Below are 21,743 nucleotides of genomic sequence, written 5' to 3'. Positions count from 1 at the left end.
AACCTAGAGAACTGGAGGAAGCAAGGACCGCTATCATGCGCATAGTGCAAGCAGAGAGCTTTGCATCAGGAAGACTTACATTACAGCACCGGGGTATGGTAGTGAAAGGTAACCTCAGCCTAGATCTGTTCTTAGGTGATGATGGTCTAATTAGAGTTGGAGGGCGGTTGAGACACGATAATGGACAATCTTCACTAGGGAATCCCATACTGTTGCCCAGAGATAAACATGTCACAAAATTCATTACTGAAGAAGTACACACTCTGAAGGCTGGACATTCTGGACTTGAGCATACCTTGGCGTTACTGCGGGAATTATACTGGATCCCACGGTGTCGCAGCTTGCTAGATCGTATAATACGAAACTGTATAACCTGCCGTCGGAACAATTGGAGAGCCACACATCAACGACAAGCGGACCTACCTGAGGATCGAATTAAGACAGGAGAGAAAGCCTTCAACTATTGTGGGGAGGACTGTTTTGGGCCTTTCCTGATCAAGCAAGGACGGGCGTGGGTCAAAAGATGGGGATGCATTTTTACATCTCTAACTACCCAGGCCATCCCTTTAGAGGTTCTGACATCTCTGAGTGCGGACATATTCATCACTGCTCTCTTGAGATTCTGTGCTCGAAGAGGCTCACCTAAACGCATTAAAACTAAACATTAGCATTAAAACTAAAACGCTAACCTGGTAGGAGCGAACAAGGAACTACAAAGGGCCTCCAAGAGTTGGCATGGGAATGAGTGTGAAGCATGCACTCTTGATGAGGCGCACTGAATGGGTTTTTAATCCACCTGCGGCACCTCACACGGGTGGAGTCTGGAAGAAACAAATTCGTACTGTAAAAAATGTTCTTTCAAAGGTAATTGGAACGCAAATTCTGGATGAAAACAGACTCCATACTGTGTTCTGCAACGTGGAGGAAACTGTGAACGGAAGACCGCTCACACCGAACCCTAATGATCTGAGTGATCTGGAACCACTCACCCCACTACATCTATTGAGGACCGAGTCTATCACAGTGGATACTGGGAAGGAACCACACATAAGTGAGACTTACAGACGAAGTTGGATACATGCTCAATTCCTTTCTGACCAATTCTGGAAAAGGTGGACTAAGAAATACCTGCCACAGCTACAGCAGAGACTGGGGAACATCACTCAACAACCTAATTTTCAGATTGGTGACATAGTTATCGTTGCTGACCAACAGCTCCCAAGAAATCACTGGATGATGGGAAAGGTTCTGGAAGTGATGCCATGTGATGATGGCCTGGTATGGAAGTTCAAAGTAAAAACCAAGGGTTCAGTGCTCCTGCATCCAATTACGAAACTTTGTCTCCTAGAAGGCGTTGCAGACTTCCAAGACTCGGGATCCCTGCGAGACCCTGGGGTACGACCCTCTTCAAGTGAGGGGCCCCGGGCCCACAGTGATTCTCAACACTTGGCACAAGTAGCAGGACGCTGAACCTACGGCTTAACATAGTCATTAGGCATGACTTACGGTTTCGTGCAAAGCCCAACAGGGGGAGTGTTACTGCCAGATATATATATATATATATATATATATATATATATATATATATATATATATATATATATATATATATATATATATATATATATATATATATATATATATATATATATATATATATATATCTGGCAGAGAGAGAGAGAGAGAGAGAGAGAGAGAGAGAGAGAGAGAGAGAGAGAGAGAGAGAGAGAGAGAGAGAGAGAGAGAGAGAGAGAGAGAGAGAGAGAGAGAGATTTAGGACTGATGTGAAGTAAAACCACCATGGTTTTGTCCAATCCATAATTAATGAATCTTTTTTTTTTTTTTATGCAGGAGGGACACTGGCCAAGGGCAACAAAAAATCCAATAAGGAAAAAAAAAAAAAAAGCCCACTGAGATGCCATTCCCAGAAAAGGGTCCAAAGCGGTTGTCAAAAACTGAAGGATAAGTGACTTGAAACCTCCCTCTTGAAGGAATTCAAGTCATAGGAAGGTGGAAATACAGAAGCAGGCAGGGAGTTCCAGAGTTTACCAGAGAAAGGGATGAATGAGGATACTGGTTAACTCTTGCATTAGAGAAGTGGACAGAACAGGAGTGAGAGAAAGAAGAAAGTCTTGTGCAGCGAGATCGCGGGAGGAGGGGAGGCATGCAGTTAGCAAGATCAGAAGAGCAGTTAGCATGAAAATAGCGGTAGAAGACAGCTAGACATGCAACATTGCGGCGATGAGAGAGAGGCTGAAGACAGTTAGAGGAGAGGAATTGGTGAGACGAAAAGCTTTTGATTCCATCCTTTCTAGAAGAGCGGTAGGAGTGGAATCCCCCCCCTCCACACACGTAAAGCATACTTCATCATGGAGGAGGCAGTAGACACCTGCCGAAACGATGATTACTCCCAGTGAGGTCACTGTTCAGGGGATGCTGTGAACTTATCATTAAACCCAGCTGTGACCTCACTGAACGTTTCCCTTTGTGTCTCACAACACAAGGGGGCAGTCACAGCCTGCCCTCTAAAGACAACTCTCTTCCTCCACACAAAACTACAAGCACCTAATAACACACACACTCTTCACTCAAAAAAAAAATAAAATCATCACGGCGACTCCTACACCAGCCTCGGAGTCCCCATCTGGGGAGGGGAACATAAATGTCCCCAGGTCGGACTGCCTTTCTGTCGACGACCCTAAGTGTCTTGACACCCCCCTCAACTTTTTCTTCATTAACTTCTGCAACATTCGCGGTCTAAGATCTAATTTTCAATCTGTAGAACACCACCTCTCCTCTTCTAAACCTCATCTTCTTTTCCTCACTGAAACTCAGGTGTCTGAGGCAACTGACAGTAGCCCCTTTTCTGTTCCCTCCTACTTTCTCTATCCCCATTTTCGATCCAAAGCTGGATGCTGCGTTTATGTGCGCAATGACTTAACCTGCTCTCGTGCCCACACTCTTGAATCTTTCGAGTTTTCCACCATCTGGCTACGACTACAGAGTCACTCTCAAACTAAATTTATCTGTGCTGTATACCTCTCACCTAACTCCTCTGATTATAAGAAATTCTTTGACTACTTAACCTCCAAAGTGGAGCACATTCTGACTCTCTTCCCTTTTGCAGAGATCTCCATTCTTGGAGACTTCAATGTTCACCACCAACTTTGGCTTTCCTCTCCCTTCACTGACCATCCTAGTGAACTAGCCTTCAACTTTGTCATCCTCCACGACCTAGAGCAATTGGTGCAACACCCTACTCGTATTCCTGACCGTCTTGGAGATGCGCCCAACATTCTTGACGTTTTCCTGATCTCTAATCCTTCTGCTTATGCTGTCACCCTTTCTTCTCCGTTGGGCTCCTCCGATCACAATCTCATATCTGTATCTTGTCCTATCGCTCCAATCCATCCTCAGGATCCCCCTAAGCGAAGGTGCCTCTGGCGTTTTGCCTCTGCTAGTTGGGGGAACCTGAGGAGATATTTTGCTGATTTTCCTTGGAATGACTACTGCTTCCGTGTCAGAGACCCGTCTTTGTGTGCTGAGCGCATAACAGAGGTGATAGTGTCTGCCATGGAGGTATACATTCCTCACTCATTTTCTCGTCCTAAACCTTCTAAACTTTGGTTTAACACAGCTTGTTCTCGTGCTATACATGATAGAGAGTTGGCCTACAAAAGATACTTAGGCCTTCCATCACCAGAATCTCATGCACTTTATATTTCTGGCCGGAACCATGCCAAGTCTGTTCTCCAACTAGCCAAAAACTCCTTCATTAACAGAAAATGTCAAAACCCTTCAAGATCTAACTCCCCTCGTGATTTCTGTTATCTAGCCAAAAATATTTCCAATAACTTTGCTTCTTCTTCTTTCCCTCCTCTATTTCAACCAGATGGCACCACTGCTATCACATAATTTTCTAAAGCTGAACTCTTCGCTCAAACATTTGCTAAAAACTCTACCTTGGACGATTCTGGGCTTGTTCCTCCCTCTCCTCCACCCTCTGACTACTTCATGCCACGTATTAAAATTCTTCGCAATGATGTTTTCCATGCCCTCGCTGGCCTAAACCCTCGGAAGGCTTATGGACCTGATGGAGTCCCTCCTATTGTTCTCCGAAACTGTGCCTCCGTACTTCCACCTTGCCTAGTCAAACTCTTTCAGCTCTGTCTGTCAACATCTACCTTTCCTTCTTGCTGGAAGTTTGCCTACATTCAACCTGTTTCTAAAAAGGGTGATCGTTCTAATCTCTCAAACTACCGTCCTATTGCTTTAATTTCCTGCCTATCTAAAGTTTTTGAATCTATCCTCAACAGGAAGATTCTTAAACATCTATCACTTCACAACCTTCTATCTGATCGCCAGTACGGGTTCCGTCAAGGTCGCTCTACTGGTGATCTTCTGGCTTTCCTTACTGAGTCTTGGTCATCCTCTTTTAGAGATTTTGGTGAAACTTTTGCTGTTGCCTTGGACATATCAAAAGCTTTTGATAGAGTCTGGCACAAAGCTTTGATTTCCAAACTACCCTCCTACGGCTTCTATCCTTCTCTCTGTAACTTCATCTCAAGTTTCCTTTCTGACCGTTCTATTGCTGCTGTGGTAGACGGTCACTGTTCTTCTCCTAAATCTATTAACAGTGGTGTTCCTCAGGGTTCTGTCCTGTCACCCACTCTCTTCTTATTATTCATTAATGATCTTCTAAACCAAACTTCTTGTCCTATCCACTCCTACGCTGATGATACCACCCTGCACTTTTCCACGTCTTTTCATAGACGTCCAGCCCTTCTGGAGGTAAACATTTCACGCAGGGAAGCCACAGAACGGTTGACTTCTGACCTTTCTAAAATTTCTGATTGGGGCAGAGCAAACTTGGTATTGTTTAATGCCTCAAAAACTCAATTCCTCCATCTATCAACTCGACACAACCTTCCAGACAACTATCCCCTCTTATTCAATGACACTCAACTGTCCCCCTCTTCTACACTGAACATCCTTGGTCTGTCCTTTACTTATAATCTGAACTGGAAACTTCACATCTCATCTCTAGCTAAAACAGCTTCTATGAAGTTAGGCGTTCTGAGACGTCTCCACCAGTTTTTCTCATCCCCCCAGCTGCTAACTCTGTACAAGGGCCTTATCCGTCCATGTATGGAGTATGCTTCACATGTCTGGGGGGGTTCCACTCATACTGCTCTTCTAGACAGGGTGGAATCAAAAGCTTTTCGTCTCATCAACTCCTCTCCTCTAACTGAATGTCTTCAGCCTCTCTCTCACCGCCACAATGTTGCATCTCTAGCTATCTTCTACCGATATTTTCATGCTAACTGCTCTTCTGATCTCGCTAACTGTATGCCTCCCCTTCTCCCGCGGCCTCGCTGCACAAGACTTTCTTCGTTCTCTCACCCCTATTCTGTCCACCTCTCTAACGCAAGAGTTAACCAGTATTCTCAATCATTCATCCCTTTCCCTGGTAAACTCTGGAATTCCCTGCCTGCTTTTGTATTTCCACCTTCCTATGACTTGAATTCCTTCAAGAGGGAGGTTTCAAGACACTTATTCATCAATTTTTGACCACTGCTTTGATTCTTTTATGGGACTGGCATTTCAATGGGCATTTTTTTTATTAGATTTTTGTTGCCCTTGGCCAATATCCTTCCTACATAAAAAAAAAAAGAACTCCATACATGGACGAATAAGTCCCTTGTACAGAGTTAGCAGCTGAGGGGGTGAGAAAAACTGGCGGAGACGTCTAAGAACACCTACCTTCATAGAAGCTGTTTTAGCTAGAGATGAGATGTGAAATTTTCAGTTCAGATTATAAGTAAAGGACAGACCAAGGATGTTCAGTGTAGGAGAGGAAGATAGTGGAGTGTCATTGAAGAAGAGGGGATAGGTGTCTGGAAGGTTGTGTCGAGTTGATAGATGGAGGAATTGAGTTTTTGAGGCATTGAACAATATCAAGTTTGCTCTGCCCCAGTCAGAAATTTTAGAGAGATCAGAAATCAGGCGTTCTGTGGCTTCCCTGCGTGAAATGTTAGCAAAACTGTCTACGTGGTCTTTATTAAGAGATCTGTGCGTGACCTGGTAAAAATCTCGCAGTCCTACCATTTCCATGGTAATCGCGGACAATAAATTCACCATCAGATCACCATACATCGTGGGAGCTACGCAATCTGAAAAGAAAAGGACGAAATCTGTTCCGCCATCCTGGCGAAGTGAGAAGGAAACCGGCATTGGAGTGATATTTTCACCAAAGGGTGTTATCGCGCCATAAATAGTGTATTCTCCCGGGTACTCATATCCCAGACACTGAGCCGTGCGGGAACCAAATTTCACGGTAAGTTTACAAACGTCGTAATTTGTCGTACAGATACCTCTATAGACAAACAAGTCCGTCCTGTGCAGTGTTTTATTATACTGCAGGAAAGATTTTTCTTAAAATACAGTGAAAAGTGACTTTTGAGGCTATCTATAAGGACGTCTGCAAGTTCACCATTAAGAATATGAATGATATACCTCGTATCGCAGGCTTCGATTTTGCTTTGAGGTATGAAGGTGTACAGGAGATAAGAATGCGCTGGATTGCCATGCGCGGTGGCCCATATTGCTATGCGACTTGAATAATCGTTTTTAGCTATACTATAATCTGTCTTAGGATATAAACAGTTAATCAGAGCCACTTCATAAACCTTACTGGGATCTAGATGTAAAGGTCTATTAAGTCTCTTTTGAAACTTTCCCGGTGTGTTATCGGGATATACGTCCCGATTCCCTAAATAATTCAAATATAAGTAATGTTCATCTCCCACCATGACTAGCTAGCAACTGAATACTCTGTTCTAGAGTGGTTTTGAATTATCAATTACCGCTGGACACTGTTCATTAGTTTCTTACCTTTGAATAATAGGTAAAGTCACTCTTGGTGAGTTTCTGTGGTTTTCAGGTGAATGTCAATGGTGAACGTATAAAAATATGTATATTTAGATATGTGTACAGAGTTCTGGAGAAGGGTGTGGCGTGTGCGGGACAACGAATGTCCTCTGCGTGGTACAGCGTTACACTCTGGCAAGAGACTGCCGGAGCCGGCACAAGGGACGCTTAGCACCTTCAAAACGTGGTGACAGTAGAAATAAGGGTGGGTTGACCGCACTCACAGTGCATGAATATATTCATAATTATAACTCTAATTACATAAATAAGGCAAGGGAAAAGCTACTTATAGCTAAAAATAATACATGCCAAAATACATTAGGGAGAGATTAATTATGGAGAATACTTAGATACTATAATGTAGGTGCTACCGATTATTTATCGATGGCAATAAAAGGAGTATGGAAAGTTCCATGGTGTGTGTGTGTGTGTGACGTAGGGTGGCGTGATCATATCCGCCCCACCCTTATCCGCCAACACCCACTATCTACACTTATGCATATATGTATACATACACTTATATTGCTAATCAGGCAAGGCATTATAATTACATTACATATTATTATTATTAATTATGTGACACCGTTACAACTCCCCCTGCCACCAGATGACATTTATACACTGCTTTTCATTGCACATGTACTTTATTCAGGCAAACGAACAAGAACTGTTTGTATCCCAAAAGGCTGCAATCTGACCACCAGGGCTTGTATTTTTGGCAGGTAATATTCCTGCCATTCCTTATCCAGTCTGCCACGACATCCTAATCCTGCTGGGATGATAATTTTTTCCACCTCCTTATGTCCCATGGCCAGCACGGATAATTTCTTCATGCAGGTCTTGAAATAATGTCGGCAGTTGATCTTAGTATCTTTTCCCAGGCCGGTGACATAATGCCAGTCTCGCGATGTGTTCACAGCAAGCCTGGCTTTACTGTTATCCTCGATGGAGGCCCCCCTTCCAAACTGCGTTACACAGGCAACAAGGTAAGAGGAATTTTCTTCTTCCTCTTCTTCGAGGGATGTTTGCATCACCAATGTCCCTGGTTCGTCCCTGCTGCTCACCACTGCTCTCGAAAGATTATAAAGTCGCTTTCTGTGACTATAAACACTTTCATGTCGGTACGCTTTATGTAAGTCATTCACGAGTCCAAAACAGTCACAGCCGATGGAGTTTATCAGAAAATTCCCACGACTGGCAAATTCAGTAGCGTCGAATCTTCCCGTGACTGTTTGCAGCTCCATGGTGACTTTGACATGATCTCACGCACGGCAGGTCATTCACCTGCCAGTCTGGAGTTACCAGCTATCGCCATGGAGGAATCGTTGGGAGGAGGCAGGTGTTCATAGTATTCCTCAAACCAGATCTTATGGGTGAGTTTCACCACGAGGGTTCTTTGTTAGTAGGCCAACCACGTGCCATGTACCAGGTTTGTCCTTTGTCTCACGTTTCGTATACTTTCAGTTCTAAGATACGCGAAACGGAATAACATGGAGATTAGTGATTTCTCTTGACTCGAGAATTTGTCTTTGGGATTACCCAAGATAATAATAAGATGCATCATGTTCAATCCGGAAAAGGGAGGCAAAAAAAGTTTCTCTTTTTATCCCACGCAATATTAGGTTTTCCATCAAGCAGTTTAGCAAGTGATATACCGTACTCTCGATAAGCAGGCAGCACGGTGACACGAATCAAGCCATCTAACGAAGGATTGTCACGAGAAGGTAAGGGAATTTGAGTTAGTCGCGGTGGGGTAGATGAATGAGGGGTGGTGGTGGTGGTGGCGGCGGTGCTGTACATATATTTTTTTTCGGCGATGGACACTGGGACGATGCAGTATTTTTTTTCATTTTTGCAGTAAACTGGTTATAACTGTCACTGCCAGGGGTACCAGAGCAGTCAGAATACTTCCGCCTCTTTTGGAGAGTAATATTGCTTTCTTTTTAAAACCGGGGTCTTTTTCAGGGTATGAGTCACTTTTTTTTTTTTTTTTTTTTTTTGTTTATCACCTTAGACTTGTCTGTCAGGTTTTCTTTAAAAGTTGGGAAAATTTTCAGAAATACATTCAAGTTCACGTTTCTTCACTCCTTGTATCACCTCCTTTCTCAATTTGGGTGAGATACGAGTCAGTTGGAATATTATATCTTTATGCTGTAGAATCAGAGGTTCTTTCGTCATATCTTAGTAAGTCAGCCGAGTCTATCCAGCCATCAGATTTACTAGGATAACCCCTCCAGTGCACCCAGTACTGTCTCTTCCCTTGGTGAGTTCTAGTTTTCAATACATCAACTTGACAGGTGTCAGGCGGGGTAGTTTTAATGAGTTCATCGCGGTAGAAAGCCCCTTTTACGTCTTCACCCACCAAATCCTTTAAATAGTAGGTGGGGATGGTTTGCGACGTGTCTACACAGGCAATTTTAAATAACTCTTCGGTGTTGCTGAAAGAGTATGCCTTATTAAACTTGAATTGAGTTTGAGAGACAGATTGTAGGCGTACTATGTCTCCCACCGTCAAATCAGAACTGATGGCTCTCTTCAATGCGGGATGATTTAAATACATGCGTCTGAATTGAGCCTTGAGGAGGCGGAATTCCCGTAGCCGATGTACTTGAGACGGGGTTTGTTCCCTTCTTAATCCGCGATGGGGCGTGCGGTTACATGCCTCCAACAGGGTCGGGAGCACGCCATTGTAAGTTAACATATAGTTTTTAGCGTTAAAAATTTATAGATCTTGGATTTGATGGTTCGAATGATCCTTTCCGCCAAGCTCGCTTTAGACTCGCGGAAGTAATTGGAGTACAACAACCCGCTTTTCAAATTTAAATACGTCTTTACTTTCCTGTTATAAAATTCGGTTCCTTGATCTGTAAAGAGACGCGATATTCCCTTAGACTTTTCTGACTCTGGGATGGTCTGTAATGCCTTCAGCGTACTTTCGGCGGATTTAATGGTAAGTGGTGCCACCTGTAAATACCGACTAAAGACATCCAAACAAAACACAATATATTTCACACCTTTATTATGTTTTTGGAGGGCGGAAAAATCTCCCAGGTCGCTGGTCATGACTCTGGGCTTCGGTGCTAGAATCTTCCTGCGGGGAAACTTGTTTCTAGTCGTCTTATTGAGTGTGTATGTACGACTTTACTGAAGAAACTCTCACGTCACGCCAGGTTATATTCTTATTTATTTTTCTTGCTTCTCTGTACAACTGACGGCTACTTCCTAAGCCGGCGGGATTACTAACATCGTGATATATATCTGTAAGTGTCATAGCATTCAAGACAGACGTTTCAGAATGCAGTTCTCCCACATAATTGGTGCACAAGTGTACTTCTTCAGGTGTGTCTGGTGCCAAGTCATAAAGAAGGTAACCGTGGGTCCGTCAGAACTGTATTTTTATAAATGTCCACAAACAGTTTCGAGCGCTCTCGTCCAAAAATCTGTCTCGTTAAGCATTGCACTTGGTGAATATCTCTGTTTTTCATGAGGATGTAATGGGAGGTGTTCAAGACAATAGTTCGGGAGTATTTTCCCGGGAAAAATGTATTCTACATGATCGAAATGACGGAGAGATTCTTATGTCGTCCTTTGATAAACATGTTTACCACCTTCTGTGAATTGGCCGACAGAAAATTATCGTCTAATATCAAGATTTTGGACGCGCAGGTCTGTATATGGCGTGATTTCAACAAGATCTATAATCTCATCGTGTATTTTGACTTTGTCTTTGATATTGGCATTATTCTGCAGGGGATGAGAGGTAACGCCACATTTAACAATCTTGCTAAACACGCGTTCGTATTTCCCCCCAATCTTAGTACACAGATGCGTTTTTCCAGGATTGGCATACCCGGCAATAAGGATTCACCTTAAGGAAGAGTAAAACATACCCTATCAAGTTACAGTATTTATTGTGTATTACAATATAAAAAAAATTACATGCATCGTCTCTTACGATCATTTACCTTATCTAAACAAATTTTTTTCGGCTTAGTTACTTTGCGGTATAATGTCACCACCACATTTACACATACTTACGCTCCTGTTACACGACTCATGCTGCTCACACCTGCTCTCTCCCCAACCGACACAACGGTCACATGGTTGGCTGTCTTCCTAGTCACAGCTGTTATATAATCCTGCGTTTCAGTCTCCTGGACAAAATGAAGACTCCTCCTCAATTTTACCATTGATCATTCTAACCTAACAAGAAATAATGGATTCAAGATTATACCCAAACGTTTTAAATCCCACGAGGCAAAACATTTTTTCTTTAATCGTATAGTAAATATATGGAATAAACTTCCTGCCGAAATTGTGAACAGCAATACTATTGAATCATTCAAAAATAAAATAGACAAATATTTAAAAGCAAATCCCCAACAAGCTGTCTTCTTGTCCGAATAATGACTAAATACACTAATAAAATCTTATTCTACACCAGTTTTAATATAACTTGTATTAACTTTCAGATAGGCGTATAGAGTTCACCGTAGGGTGAATAGTAGAACTTCCTTTCATCCTTTCCTATGAAAATTTCCATGTCAGTTTTTCCATACTGCATGGTACTTTTCCCAACTATTTCCATGCCAGCGCAAGCTGGAGGGAGTGGTGGGTGGGGAGGAGCCTTCTGCTATGCTGTCCTGTCTCTCTTCCCTGTAGCTAGTTAGAAGTAGTTACCAAACAGCCTTGCAAGGACCAAAAGGTCTGTTGCTGTTTGGCTTTCCTTTGTATTCCTTTGTATTCCTCCTCCTCCTCCTCCTCCTCCTCCTCCTCCTCCTCCTCCTCCTCCTCCTCCTCCTCTCCTCTCCTCTCCTCTCCTCTCCTCTCCTCTCCTCTCCTCCTCCTCCTCCTCTTCTCCTTCTGCTATGCTGTCCTGTCTCTCTTCCCTGTAGCTAGTTAGAAGTAGTTACCAAAACGCCTTGCAAGGACCAAAAGGTCTGTTGCTGTTTGGCTTTTCTTTGTATTCCTCCTCACCTCCTCCTCCTCCTCCTCACCTCCTCCTCACCTCCTCCTCCTCCTCCTTCTTACCTCCTCCTCCTCCTCCTCCTCCTCCTCCTCCTCACCTCCTCCTCCTCACCTCCTCATCCTCACCTCCTCCTCACCTCCTCCTCCTCCTCCTCCTCCTCCTCCTCCTCCTCCTCACCTCCTCCTCTCCTCCTCACCTCCTCCTCCTCACCTCCTCCTCACCTCCTCCTCTCCTCCTCCTCCTCCTCCTCCTCTCCTCCTCCTCCTCTCCTCCTCCTCCTCCTCTCCTCCTCCTCTCCTCCTCCTCCTCCTCCTCCTCCTCCTCCTCCTCCTCTCCTCCTCCTCCTCTTCTCCTCCTCCTCCTCCTCTCCTCCTCCTCCTCCTCCTCTCCTCCTCCTCCTCCTCCTCCTCCTCTCAATGATGCGGTAACTGCTCATATATCAAAAGACGCGAGTCCAGCACCAACAATACAAATGACATAAACAACGAAAGCGAAACTGCCCCATCTGAGCGTAACAGCATAAAATTTTGTTACATCAATGCGCGTAGTATAAGAAACAAATTTCAGGACCTGGAAGAAATTGTCAGTATGGAGGACTACGATATTATCGGCGTGACAGAATCATGGGTAAACACATCGAACAGAGACTTTTTAGCAGAATTTTCGTTGCAGGGCTACAATTTATTTAGCTGTGAAAGAGCGCACAGAGAAGGTGGTGGAGTACTTCTTTATGTCAAATCAAGTCTTCGCCTGCTTTCGAAACCAGTTGAAAAGATAAATAATATTGATGTCTCATACATTCAACTTAGCTCTAAAGCTCGAAAACTAGTAATTGGTGTCATTTACCGATCTCCAGGACAAGTATACGAGACTGACAACAAACTATATGAACAAATAGCCGAAATTTGTTCAGAAAATGAAACCATAATTGTTGGTGACTTCAACCTAGCTGTTAACAGATGGGGCGATCCTTTAAATTCACACTCGGGACACGATTTGTATAACAATCTTATAGAAAGCAGTCTGAATCAACTTGTGCAACATCCTACTAGAGGTGATAATATCTTGGACCTTATTTTAACCACAAATGAAAGCATAATCTCTAACGTAGAAGTTGGTTCAGAGTTCAGCACCAGTGACCACCAGGCGATTACATTCAGTATCAAAACAAATGAGATCCTTCCAAATGAAAGTGAAGAAAAAGTACCTGACTTTCATCGGGCAAATTTTGGAAAATTCAGAAAAATTTTTGGCTAAAAGCAATTGGAGCCAATTATCAAGTATAGATTGCATAAATGAAGTGTGGAAAACATTCACACATAAACTTAACGAAGCTATAGAATCCTCTGTTCCACTGCGAAATAGGCGCTCGATCGCCAACAATAAACCGAAATGGTGGAACTCGGAAATATAGAATTGTCTCTCTGCTAAAAAAAAAAAAAACGCGCATACCAAAAATATAAAATAACTCAAAACGAAAGAGACAAGACTGATCACGACCAGTTGCGACGCCATACTAAAAAACTTATCAGAGACAGCAAAAAGAAGTATGAACTCCATATTGCAAACAAAAGCAAGTCAAATCCTAAAGAATTTTTTAGTTACATCAGAAATAAAAAGGTATTGGCTTCAACTATAGGACCGATAGCTCTACAAAATGAAGAACACACGGATGACGAAATCGAAATGGCTGTCAAATTAAACGATTACTTTGCGTCCGTCTTCACTAAGGAAAATGATTCAGAAAATCAGCCAACTGCCAAAAATTACAGTAATAATGTCTTTTTAAATACGTGCAATATCAATGAAAATGAAATTCTGCAGACGATAAATGAAGTCAAAATACATAAAACACCTGGTCCTGATAAAATTTCTCCACGGATACTAAAAGAGGCTAAGAACGAACTTGTTAAACCATTGTCCATCTTCTTCAATAAATCGTTAAACACACGTAAAGTTCCTGACGACTGGAAATTAGCAAATGTAACTCTGATTTTTAAAAAAGATGACAAATCCCAAACTAAAAATTATCGACCGATCAGCCTCACCTCAGTGGTAGGTAAGCTAATGGAAACAGTTTTGAGGGATAAAGTTGTATCATTCTTAGAAAGCAACAACATAATAAACGAGTCACAACATGGATTTAGAAACAAGCGGTCATGTTTAACTAACCTACTCGACTTCTTCCATGACATATATGAATTGTACGACAACACCAGAGCAGTCGATATTATATACCTGGATTTCCAAAAGGCTTTTGACAAAGTTCCACATAAGCTTCTTATCAATAAAGTAAAACCCCACGGTATTACTGGTGACATCGCAGCGTGGATTGAGGATTGGCTGTCAGACCATAAACAGCGAGTAGTGATAAATGGTAAATCTTCAGATTGGATTAGCATAACCAGTGGCATTCCTCAAGGATCAGTTCTGGGGCCGATTCTTTTTATTATATATATAAATGACATCGACGAAGGGATAAAATGTAAATCATCAAAATTCGCAGATGACACAAAAATTGCAAATAAGGTAGACTTGGAAAACCAAAGATAACTTTTGCAAAGCGATATAAATACTCTCATCAAATGGTCAAATGAGTGGCAAATGATAAATGATAAATGCCACGTATTGCATTTAGGAAATCAAAATCCTCATGCGATATTCAGTATGGATAACACCCCCATGTCAAATGTGGACAAAGGAAAAGATCTAGGCGTCATAGTTTCAGCAAACCTCAAGCCAAGTAAACAATGTACCGAAGTCGTAAAAACTGCAAACAAATTAGTCGGTTTCATTGGAAGAGCTTTTACTTTTAAATCTGAGAAAATAATATTAACATTATATAACTCACTCGTGCGTCCACATCTCGAACACAGTGTTCAGTTTTGGTCACCGTACTACAAAAAAGATATCGAGAAATTATAAAAAATACGACAGAGAATAACAAAAATTATCCCAAGGTTGCGAAACAAATCCTACGAGGAACGCCTTAAGGAACTAAATTTATTTTCTCTTGAGAAGCATAGAGTAAGAGGGGACCTTATTACGCTTTTTAAAATTTTTTACGGATTTACAAATATGAATATTGAAAAATACCTATCAGTCGATCGTTCAAATGTCACTAGAAACAATGGTTTTAAAATTGTAGGTAAACGTTTCAAAACAAATGAAGCCAAACACTTTTTCTTTAATCGCGTAGTAAATATATGGAACCGTCTACCATCAAATGTCGTTGACTCAGGTACTATTGAAGCATTCAAAGTTCGGTTAGACAAATACTTCGAATCTAATCCCCAGTTGTCACTGTTCATAACCGAATAACTTGAATAACTCTCCGAATAATTTTACTGATCTCCTGGGCCTCTGATCGTGCTCAAAATTGCCCGTTAGGTTAAGTACACTCACCCTCCATACATGACACAGATAGCTCGGAATGAACGGTCACTACTTTTGCTCGCGATCTGTGAAGGGCTGTGGATAGTCAAGAGCCCTGACAGTTGGTGACCATCATCGGGATTTAAGGTACCAGGGGTCACCGCTGCTGGGGGTAACTATACAGTGTGCGGCGTCCTGTAAAGGGAAGTGCACTTTTACAGTGGTTGTACGGAGCTAGGGCCTGATTGACTGCTGCCTTTCTTGAAAGCACCAGGCAAGGCTGCCGCACCACCTCTTTGACTCCACACTGTGTCTACACACACACCACACAACACTGCCTACACGCACAGATAGCCCAGAGCTAACACCATTACTACTCTCAACCTGTGATGGGCTGTGTTTGGAGAGGGTCTTGTCAAGTATTGATCACCATCGGGAACTAAAGTACCAGGGATTAATGTTGCAAGGGGAAACCAGCATACGGCGTCCCTACAGGGAAAGTATGTTATCTCAGTGGACTGAACGGAGCTGGGGCCTGATTGACTGCTGCCTCCCTAGAAAGCGCCAGGCAAGACTGCCGCACCACCCATTCGACATACACATTGTGCATTCACGTACACAAAGCACACACTACATTATATTTACCAAGCTTTAACACCTCCCCCCACAAACACTAGTAGTCAGACGTAGATTACATTTTTCCTTTTCACTCTCTACTAAAATTCCATGTGGTTTTTCAATATCACATGGTTTCGCCTTTTTTCCTGCCAGCCTGGGCTGGATGGAGGGGTGGGTGGGGAGGAGCCTTCTGCTTTGCTGTCCTGTCTCTATCACTAGTAGTTAGTAAATAGTCTCAATAAATAGCCTAGTAAGGACCTCAGGGTCTGTTGCTGTTTGTCTTCCTTTGTATTGTATTCCTTTGTATTGTATTCCTCCTCCTCTCCTCCTCCTCCTCCTCCTCCTCCTCCTCCTTTCCTCCTCCTCCTCCTCCTCCTCCTCCTCCTCTCCTCCTCTTCCTCCTCCTCCTCCTCCTCCTCATCCTCATCCTCATCCTCCTCCTCCTCCTCCTCCTCCTCCTCCTCGGCCTTCATCTGAACGCTGTGGGAGCAGCCAGGATGGGCAGATTAATCCATGAAAAAGTTTGTCTCCACAAATCAAAAAACGCGCGGGCGCCAGCAACAGGACCAGCGTTGTAAACACTAAAGTAATTATTTCATCCACAGGTTCAGACAAGATCAGAGCTTGTTACTTCAATGCCCGTAGTTTACAAAATAAATTAAATGAGCTGCAAGCTCTTATTTATCTTGAAAACTACGACATCATAGGCGTCACGGAAACCTGGATAAATTCATCAAGCAGAGATTACTTAGCTGAGTACTCACTCCGTGGCTACACCATTTTTAGCTGCGAGAGAACTCACCGTGCGGGAGGCGGTGTTATGTTTTACGTAAAAAGTAATCTTCATCCTCGTTTACTCCCAACCCTAACCATTGCTAATATAGACGTCACTTTCATCCAGTTAGAAAATAAATCTCGTAAAATAACATTAGGTCTCGTCTATCGTCCTCCAGCCCAGTCACCCGCCACAGACGAAAAACTTTATGACCTTATTGCGGACATTTGCTGCGTTAATAATTGCATAATTATGGGGGACTTTAATCTTCCAGTCACGAGGTGGGGTGAACCACTGACGGCTCAAGCAGGCCAGCATCTCTATGGGTGTATCCTTGAAAGCTCCCTCCACCAGCACGTCATGCATCCGATGAGAGGTAACAATATCCTAGATATTGTTTTAACAACTGGTGAAGAGTCAGTAAAAGACGTAAAAATTGGACCAGAACTGAGTTCCAGCGATCATCGTAGCTTACTTTTCACCATAAATTTTGACAAAGCTAAAGTAAGCAAAAGTAAAGAAAAAGTGCCAGACTATCGGCGTGCTAACTTTGAGAGACTTCGCATGCAGCTTGCATCCATAGACTAGAACGAACTGCTGGGAACACCAGACATTAACAATGCATGGGAAGTGTTTGCTAAAAAGTTAAATGAAACTGCGATTTTGTGTGTACCGCAACGAAACAGACGGAAGGTAAAAAACACCAAACCGAAATGGTGGAATAATAAAATCAGATGCTGCTTCTGGCTAAGAAAAATGCGTACCACAAGTACATACTAACACAAAATAATAATGATAAACTAGAGCACGACAGACTGCGTAGAAAAACTAAAAAGCTGATCAAATGCAGCAAAAAATCTGTTGAAGCTCAGATCGTGAACTCATGTAAAACAAACCCAAAAGAATTTGACAGTTATGTAAAAGCAAAAAGGGTCTTAACATCAACGATTGGTCCACTAATAACAGAAAATGGCAAAAAAATAGAAAGCGAAACAGACATGGCGAACACCCTGAACGAGTACTTTTCAACAGCCTTCACTTACTTTACTTTACTTTACTTTAATTAGAGAAAGAAGGTGAATGAAGAAGAGTTTGGACAGAGGAAGGTGTATAGTTAGAAATGGAAAGACTGTAGAGAGAAAAGACTGTGGGCAGACCACATTGCTATTTTTATATAGGAGGTTTTCTGTCTGTGTCTGCATCGGTCCAGTCTTCACGACTGAGGATGTTCAGGGCAATCTGCTGACCCCCACGCCTCAGTCACGAGGCACCACGCTGCCAGATTTCACCATCACAAAAAATTAAATCCTCTCAGTCACGAAGAGCATGAACGTAAATAAAACACCTGGGCCAGACAAGATATCACCCAGACTTTTTAAAGAAGCAAGAAATGAGCTCGTGAAACCGCTTACAATTTTATTCAATAAAACTTTACTAACGGGTTAAGTTCCCCACGAATGGAAACTAGCAAATGTCACGCCAATCTGTAAAAAAGAAAATAAATTTCTCGCAGCCAATTACAGGCCGATCAGTCTCACTTCAGTAGTGTGCAAGCTGATGGAAACAATAATCAGAGATAAAATTGTTAAATATTTAGAAGAAAATAAAATCATAAAGGATTCGCAACACGGTTTCAGAACCAAGCGTTCCTGCTTAACGAACTTACTAGACTTCTTTTATGAAGTATTTAACTCGCATGACGAGACAAAAGCTGTTGATATTATCTACCTTGATTTCCAGAAACCTTTCGACACTGTTCCCCATAAGAGACTCATCAGTAAAGTAAAAGCTCATGGCATTGCCGGAAACACCCTGAAGTGGCTGAGAGACTGGCTCTCTGACAGAAAACAGCGTGTTGTGATAAATGGAAAAGAGTCAGAGTGGCAAAAGGTAAATAGCGGCGTTCCTCAAGGCTCTGTATTAGGACCAGTACTCTTCATAATGTACATTAATGATATTGATGAAGGGATAAATTGCAAAATAAGTAAATTTACAGACGACACCAAAATAACAAGTGGAGTAACGTCTGTGTCACAATGGCAGGAACTGCAGTGTGACCTCAATAAACTAACAAGCTGGGCAGAAAAATGGTAGATGAGATTCAATATAGAAAAGTGTAAATTCTACATATCGGAAGCAACAATGTTCAGGCGAGATATGTAATGAATAATATGCCACTGTCAAGCACCGATAAAGAAAAAGATCTTGGTGTCGTTGTGTCAAACGACCTAAAGCCGAGTCAACACTGCACAGAAACAGTAAAGACGGCGAATAAATTAGTAGGGTTCATTGGAAGAACCTTTGAATTTAAATCAGAAAAGGTTATACTTGCCTTATATAACTCACTGGTGCGCCCTCATCTAGAATACTGTGTACAGTTCTGGGCACCATACTACAAAAGAGACACTGAAAAACTAGAAAAGATACAGCGCAGAGTCACAAAGATAATTCCAAGATTGCACAATAAGCCGTATGAGGAACGACTGGAAGAACTAAACCTATTTAGTTTAACAAAGCGCAGGATAAGAGGAGACCTAATTGAAGTGTTCAAAATTTTCAAAGGATATAGTAACATTGATATACATAATTATTTTTCCACTGATCATTCTAATCTAACAAGAAATAATGGATTCAAGATTATACCCAAACGTTTTAAATCCCACGAGGCAAAACATTTTTTTCTTTAATCGTATAGTAAATATATGGAATAAACTTCCTGCAGAAATTGTGAACAGCAATACTATTGAATCATTCAAAAATAAAATAGACAAATATTTAAAAGCAAATCCCCAACAAGCTCTCTTCTTGTCCGAATAATGACTAAATTCACTAATAAACTCTTATTTTACAGACACCAGTTTTTATATAAATTGTACTAACTTTCAGATAGGCGTATAGAGTTCACCGTAGGGTGAATAGTAGAACTTCCTTTCATCCTTTCCTATGAACATTCCATGTCAGTTTTTCCATACTGCATGGTACTTTTTCCAACTATTTCCATGCCAGCGCAAGTTGGAGGGAGTGGTGGGTGGGGAGGAGCCTTCTGCTATGCTGTCCTGTCTCTCTTCCCTGTAGCTAGTTAGAAGTAGTTACCAAACAGCCTTGCAAGGACCGAAAGGTCTGTTGCTGTTTGGCTTTCCTTTGTATTCCTTTGTATTCCTCTCCTCCTCCTCCTCCTCTCCTGCTCCTCCTCCTCTCCTCCTCCTTTTCCTCCTCTCCTCCTCCTCCTCCTCTCCTCCTCCTCCTCCCCCTTCATGGGTAAAATGTCACTGTTGACCTTGACAATCTCCTCCTGTGATGACTCCTCCCCTCCCCTCTCCTCTCCTCGCCTCGCCTCGCCTCGCCTTCCCCTCCCCTCGCCTCCCCTCTCCTCCCCTCGCCTCCCCTCCCCTCCCCTCCCCTCGCCTCCCCTCCCCTCGCCTCGCCTCGCCTCGCCTCGCCTCGCCTTCCCCCTCCCCTCCCCTCCCCTCCCCAGGGGAACCAAGGCAGGTGGTTTAAACGAGCGGTGGAAGCCCTCGACAGCTCTGGGATCACCTGGGGGACATTACTCACCGCTGCCACTCCTACCGAGGCTCAAACTGCGCCTCCGTGGGAAACGACATGCATCACCACCATCATTAACCCACCACGGAAAAAGAAAATCCTGTGTGCAATGGCAGAACTACAGCAAGAAGGGCTCCATAACATAAGCGCCGCCCAGGGGGCACACACTGCCACATACTTCACCGACGGATCCACTGATCCGGTGACAGGGCGGTCTGGGGCGGCGTATGTATGCAAGACCGACAATGGGCGCGCGGCAGTCTCCGCCATCACCACCACCGCCTCTGCTCGAACAACTGACTTCTCCTCCACACAAACTGAATTAGCTGCGATAGTAATGGCACTTGAACACGCCTACACCTACCACTGCCGGAATGTACTTATTGCCACTGACTCCATGACTGCCATTGCAGCAATCAACAAGCAGGATGGAGAAAACATCACTCAAACCCGAGCCATCTGGAAAACAGCAAGAGCCATCCACAATGCGGGCAGAAGTGTCACTCTTACGTGGATACCATCCCACGTGGGAATCTCAGGAAATGAAGAAGCGGACGCCCTCGCCAAACGGGCAGCCAGTGACGCAACGGTGGCCACAGTCATCCCCAGGACGTTGAATCAGCTGAGAGGAGCAGTGAAAGCCCACGCAGAGAGGCAGCGACAGCAGGAACAACACGATCAGGGGAGCGAGAGCGTCAGATGGTTCCGCCAGGTTGCCGCAGGCTGCCCGCCCCCAGCCCGACACTTCCCGAGCCGCCTGTGTGAGGTGGTGACATGCAGGATACGTCTCGGGTACCCTTACCCGTGGCAACTCGGCTTCGCGACATCGGAGGAGGAGACACGATGCCGACTGTGCGGTGCGCCGGAGGGACACAGTCTTGAACACTACATGAGGGACTGTGCTCGTCCCTCACACCTCAGAAAACAGTGCCCCACACCTTCACCTACACTACCCGAACTGGCAAAACACTTTATTGCGATTCTGCCACAAACATTAAGGGAATACCCGAAATTTTGTGCAATCAAATGAGACTAGCACGTTTGTGATAGTGCACTAACGAATGGTGCCTCAAATATAACTAGTGCCTACAAATGCTGTGATTTTACATTTAATTTATTTATGTAATCAAACATCATCCTGATAAGACTGTCCATCAGGGATCAACAGTCTTTTTCACAAATTAAATTGTATTTTTTTTGTGAATAAAAGCATTAAATCAAAAATCTCTCTCTCTCTCTCTCTCTCTCTCTCTCTCTCTCTCTCTCTCTCTCTCTCTCTCTCTCTCTCTCTCTCTCTCTCTCCTCTCTCTCTCTCTCTCTCTCTCTCTGTCTCTCTCTCTCTCTCTCTCTCTCTCTCTCTCTCTCTCTCTCTCTCTCTCTCTCTCTCTCCTTTGCAGCTGCCGAAAGTAATTTGAATCTCACTTTCGCATCTGTACTCTCTCTCTCTCTCTCTCTCTCTCTCTCTCTCTCTCTCTCTCTCTCTCTCTCTCTTAACGATTTAATTGTTTCATGGCATGGCATTTTATCTACCTG

At 43.3% G+C, this 21,743-nt stretch overlaps 2 protein-coding genes across 2 annotated transcripts in view; one reads left to right on the top strand and one right to left on the bottom strand.

Moving 5' to 3' along the window:
- LOC135090029 (organic cation transporter protein-like) overlaps positions 1–21,743 on the bottom strand; it is a 66,583-nt gene that overhangs the window by 38,989 nt on the left and 5,851 nt on the right. The window lies entirely within an intron of this gene.
- Positions 20,320–21,240, top strand: LOC135089903 (uncharacterized). The gene has a single exon (XM_063986085.1). It carries the CDS (start codon positions 20,320–20,322, stop codon positions 21,238–21,240), a length of 921 nt encoding a protein of 306 aa, XP_063842155.1.

The sequence above is a fragment of the Scylla paramamosain genome, chromosome 34 (assembly GCF_035594125.1).
Source record: "Scylla paramamosain isolate STU-SP2022 chromosome 34, ASM3559412v1, whole genome shotgun sequence".
Classification (NCBI taxonomy): domain Eukaryota; kingdom Metazoa; phylum Arthropoda; class Malacostraca; order Decapoda; family Portunidae; genus Scylla; species Scylla paramamosain.
Note: the sequence above shows the minus strand (reverse complement) of the source record. Positions and strands in the feature narration are given on the sequence as shown.

Bases quoted from the DNA above. Each gene is read 5' to 3' on its own strand.
- LOC135089903 (XM_063986085.1), top strand. From the start codon at position 20,320: ATGGCAGAACTACAGCAAGAAGGGCTCCATAACATAAGCGCCGCCCAG.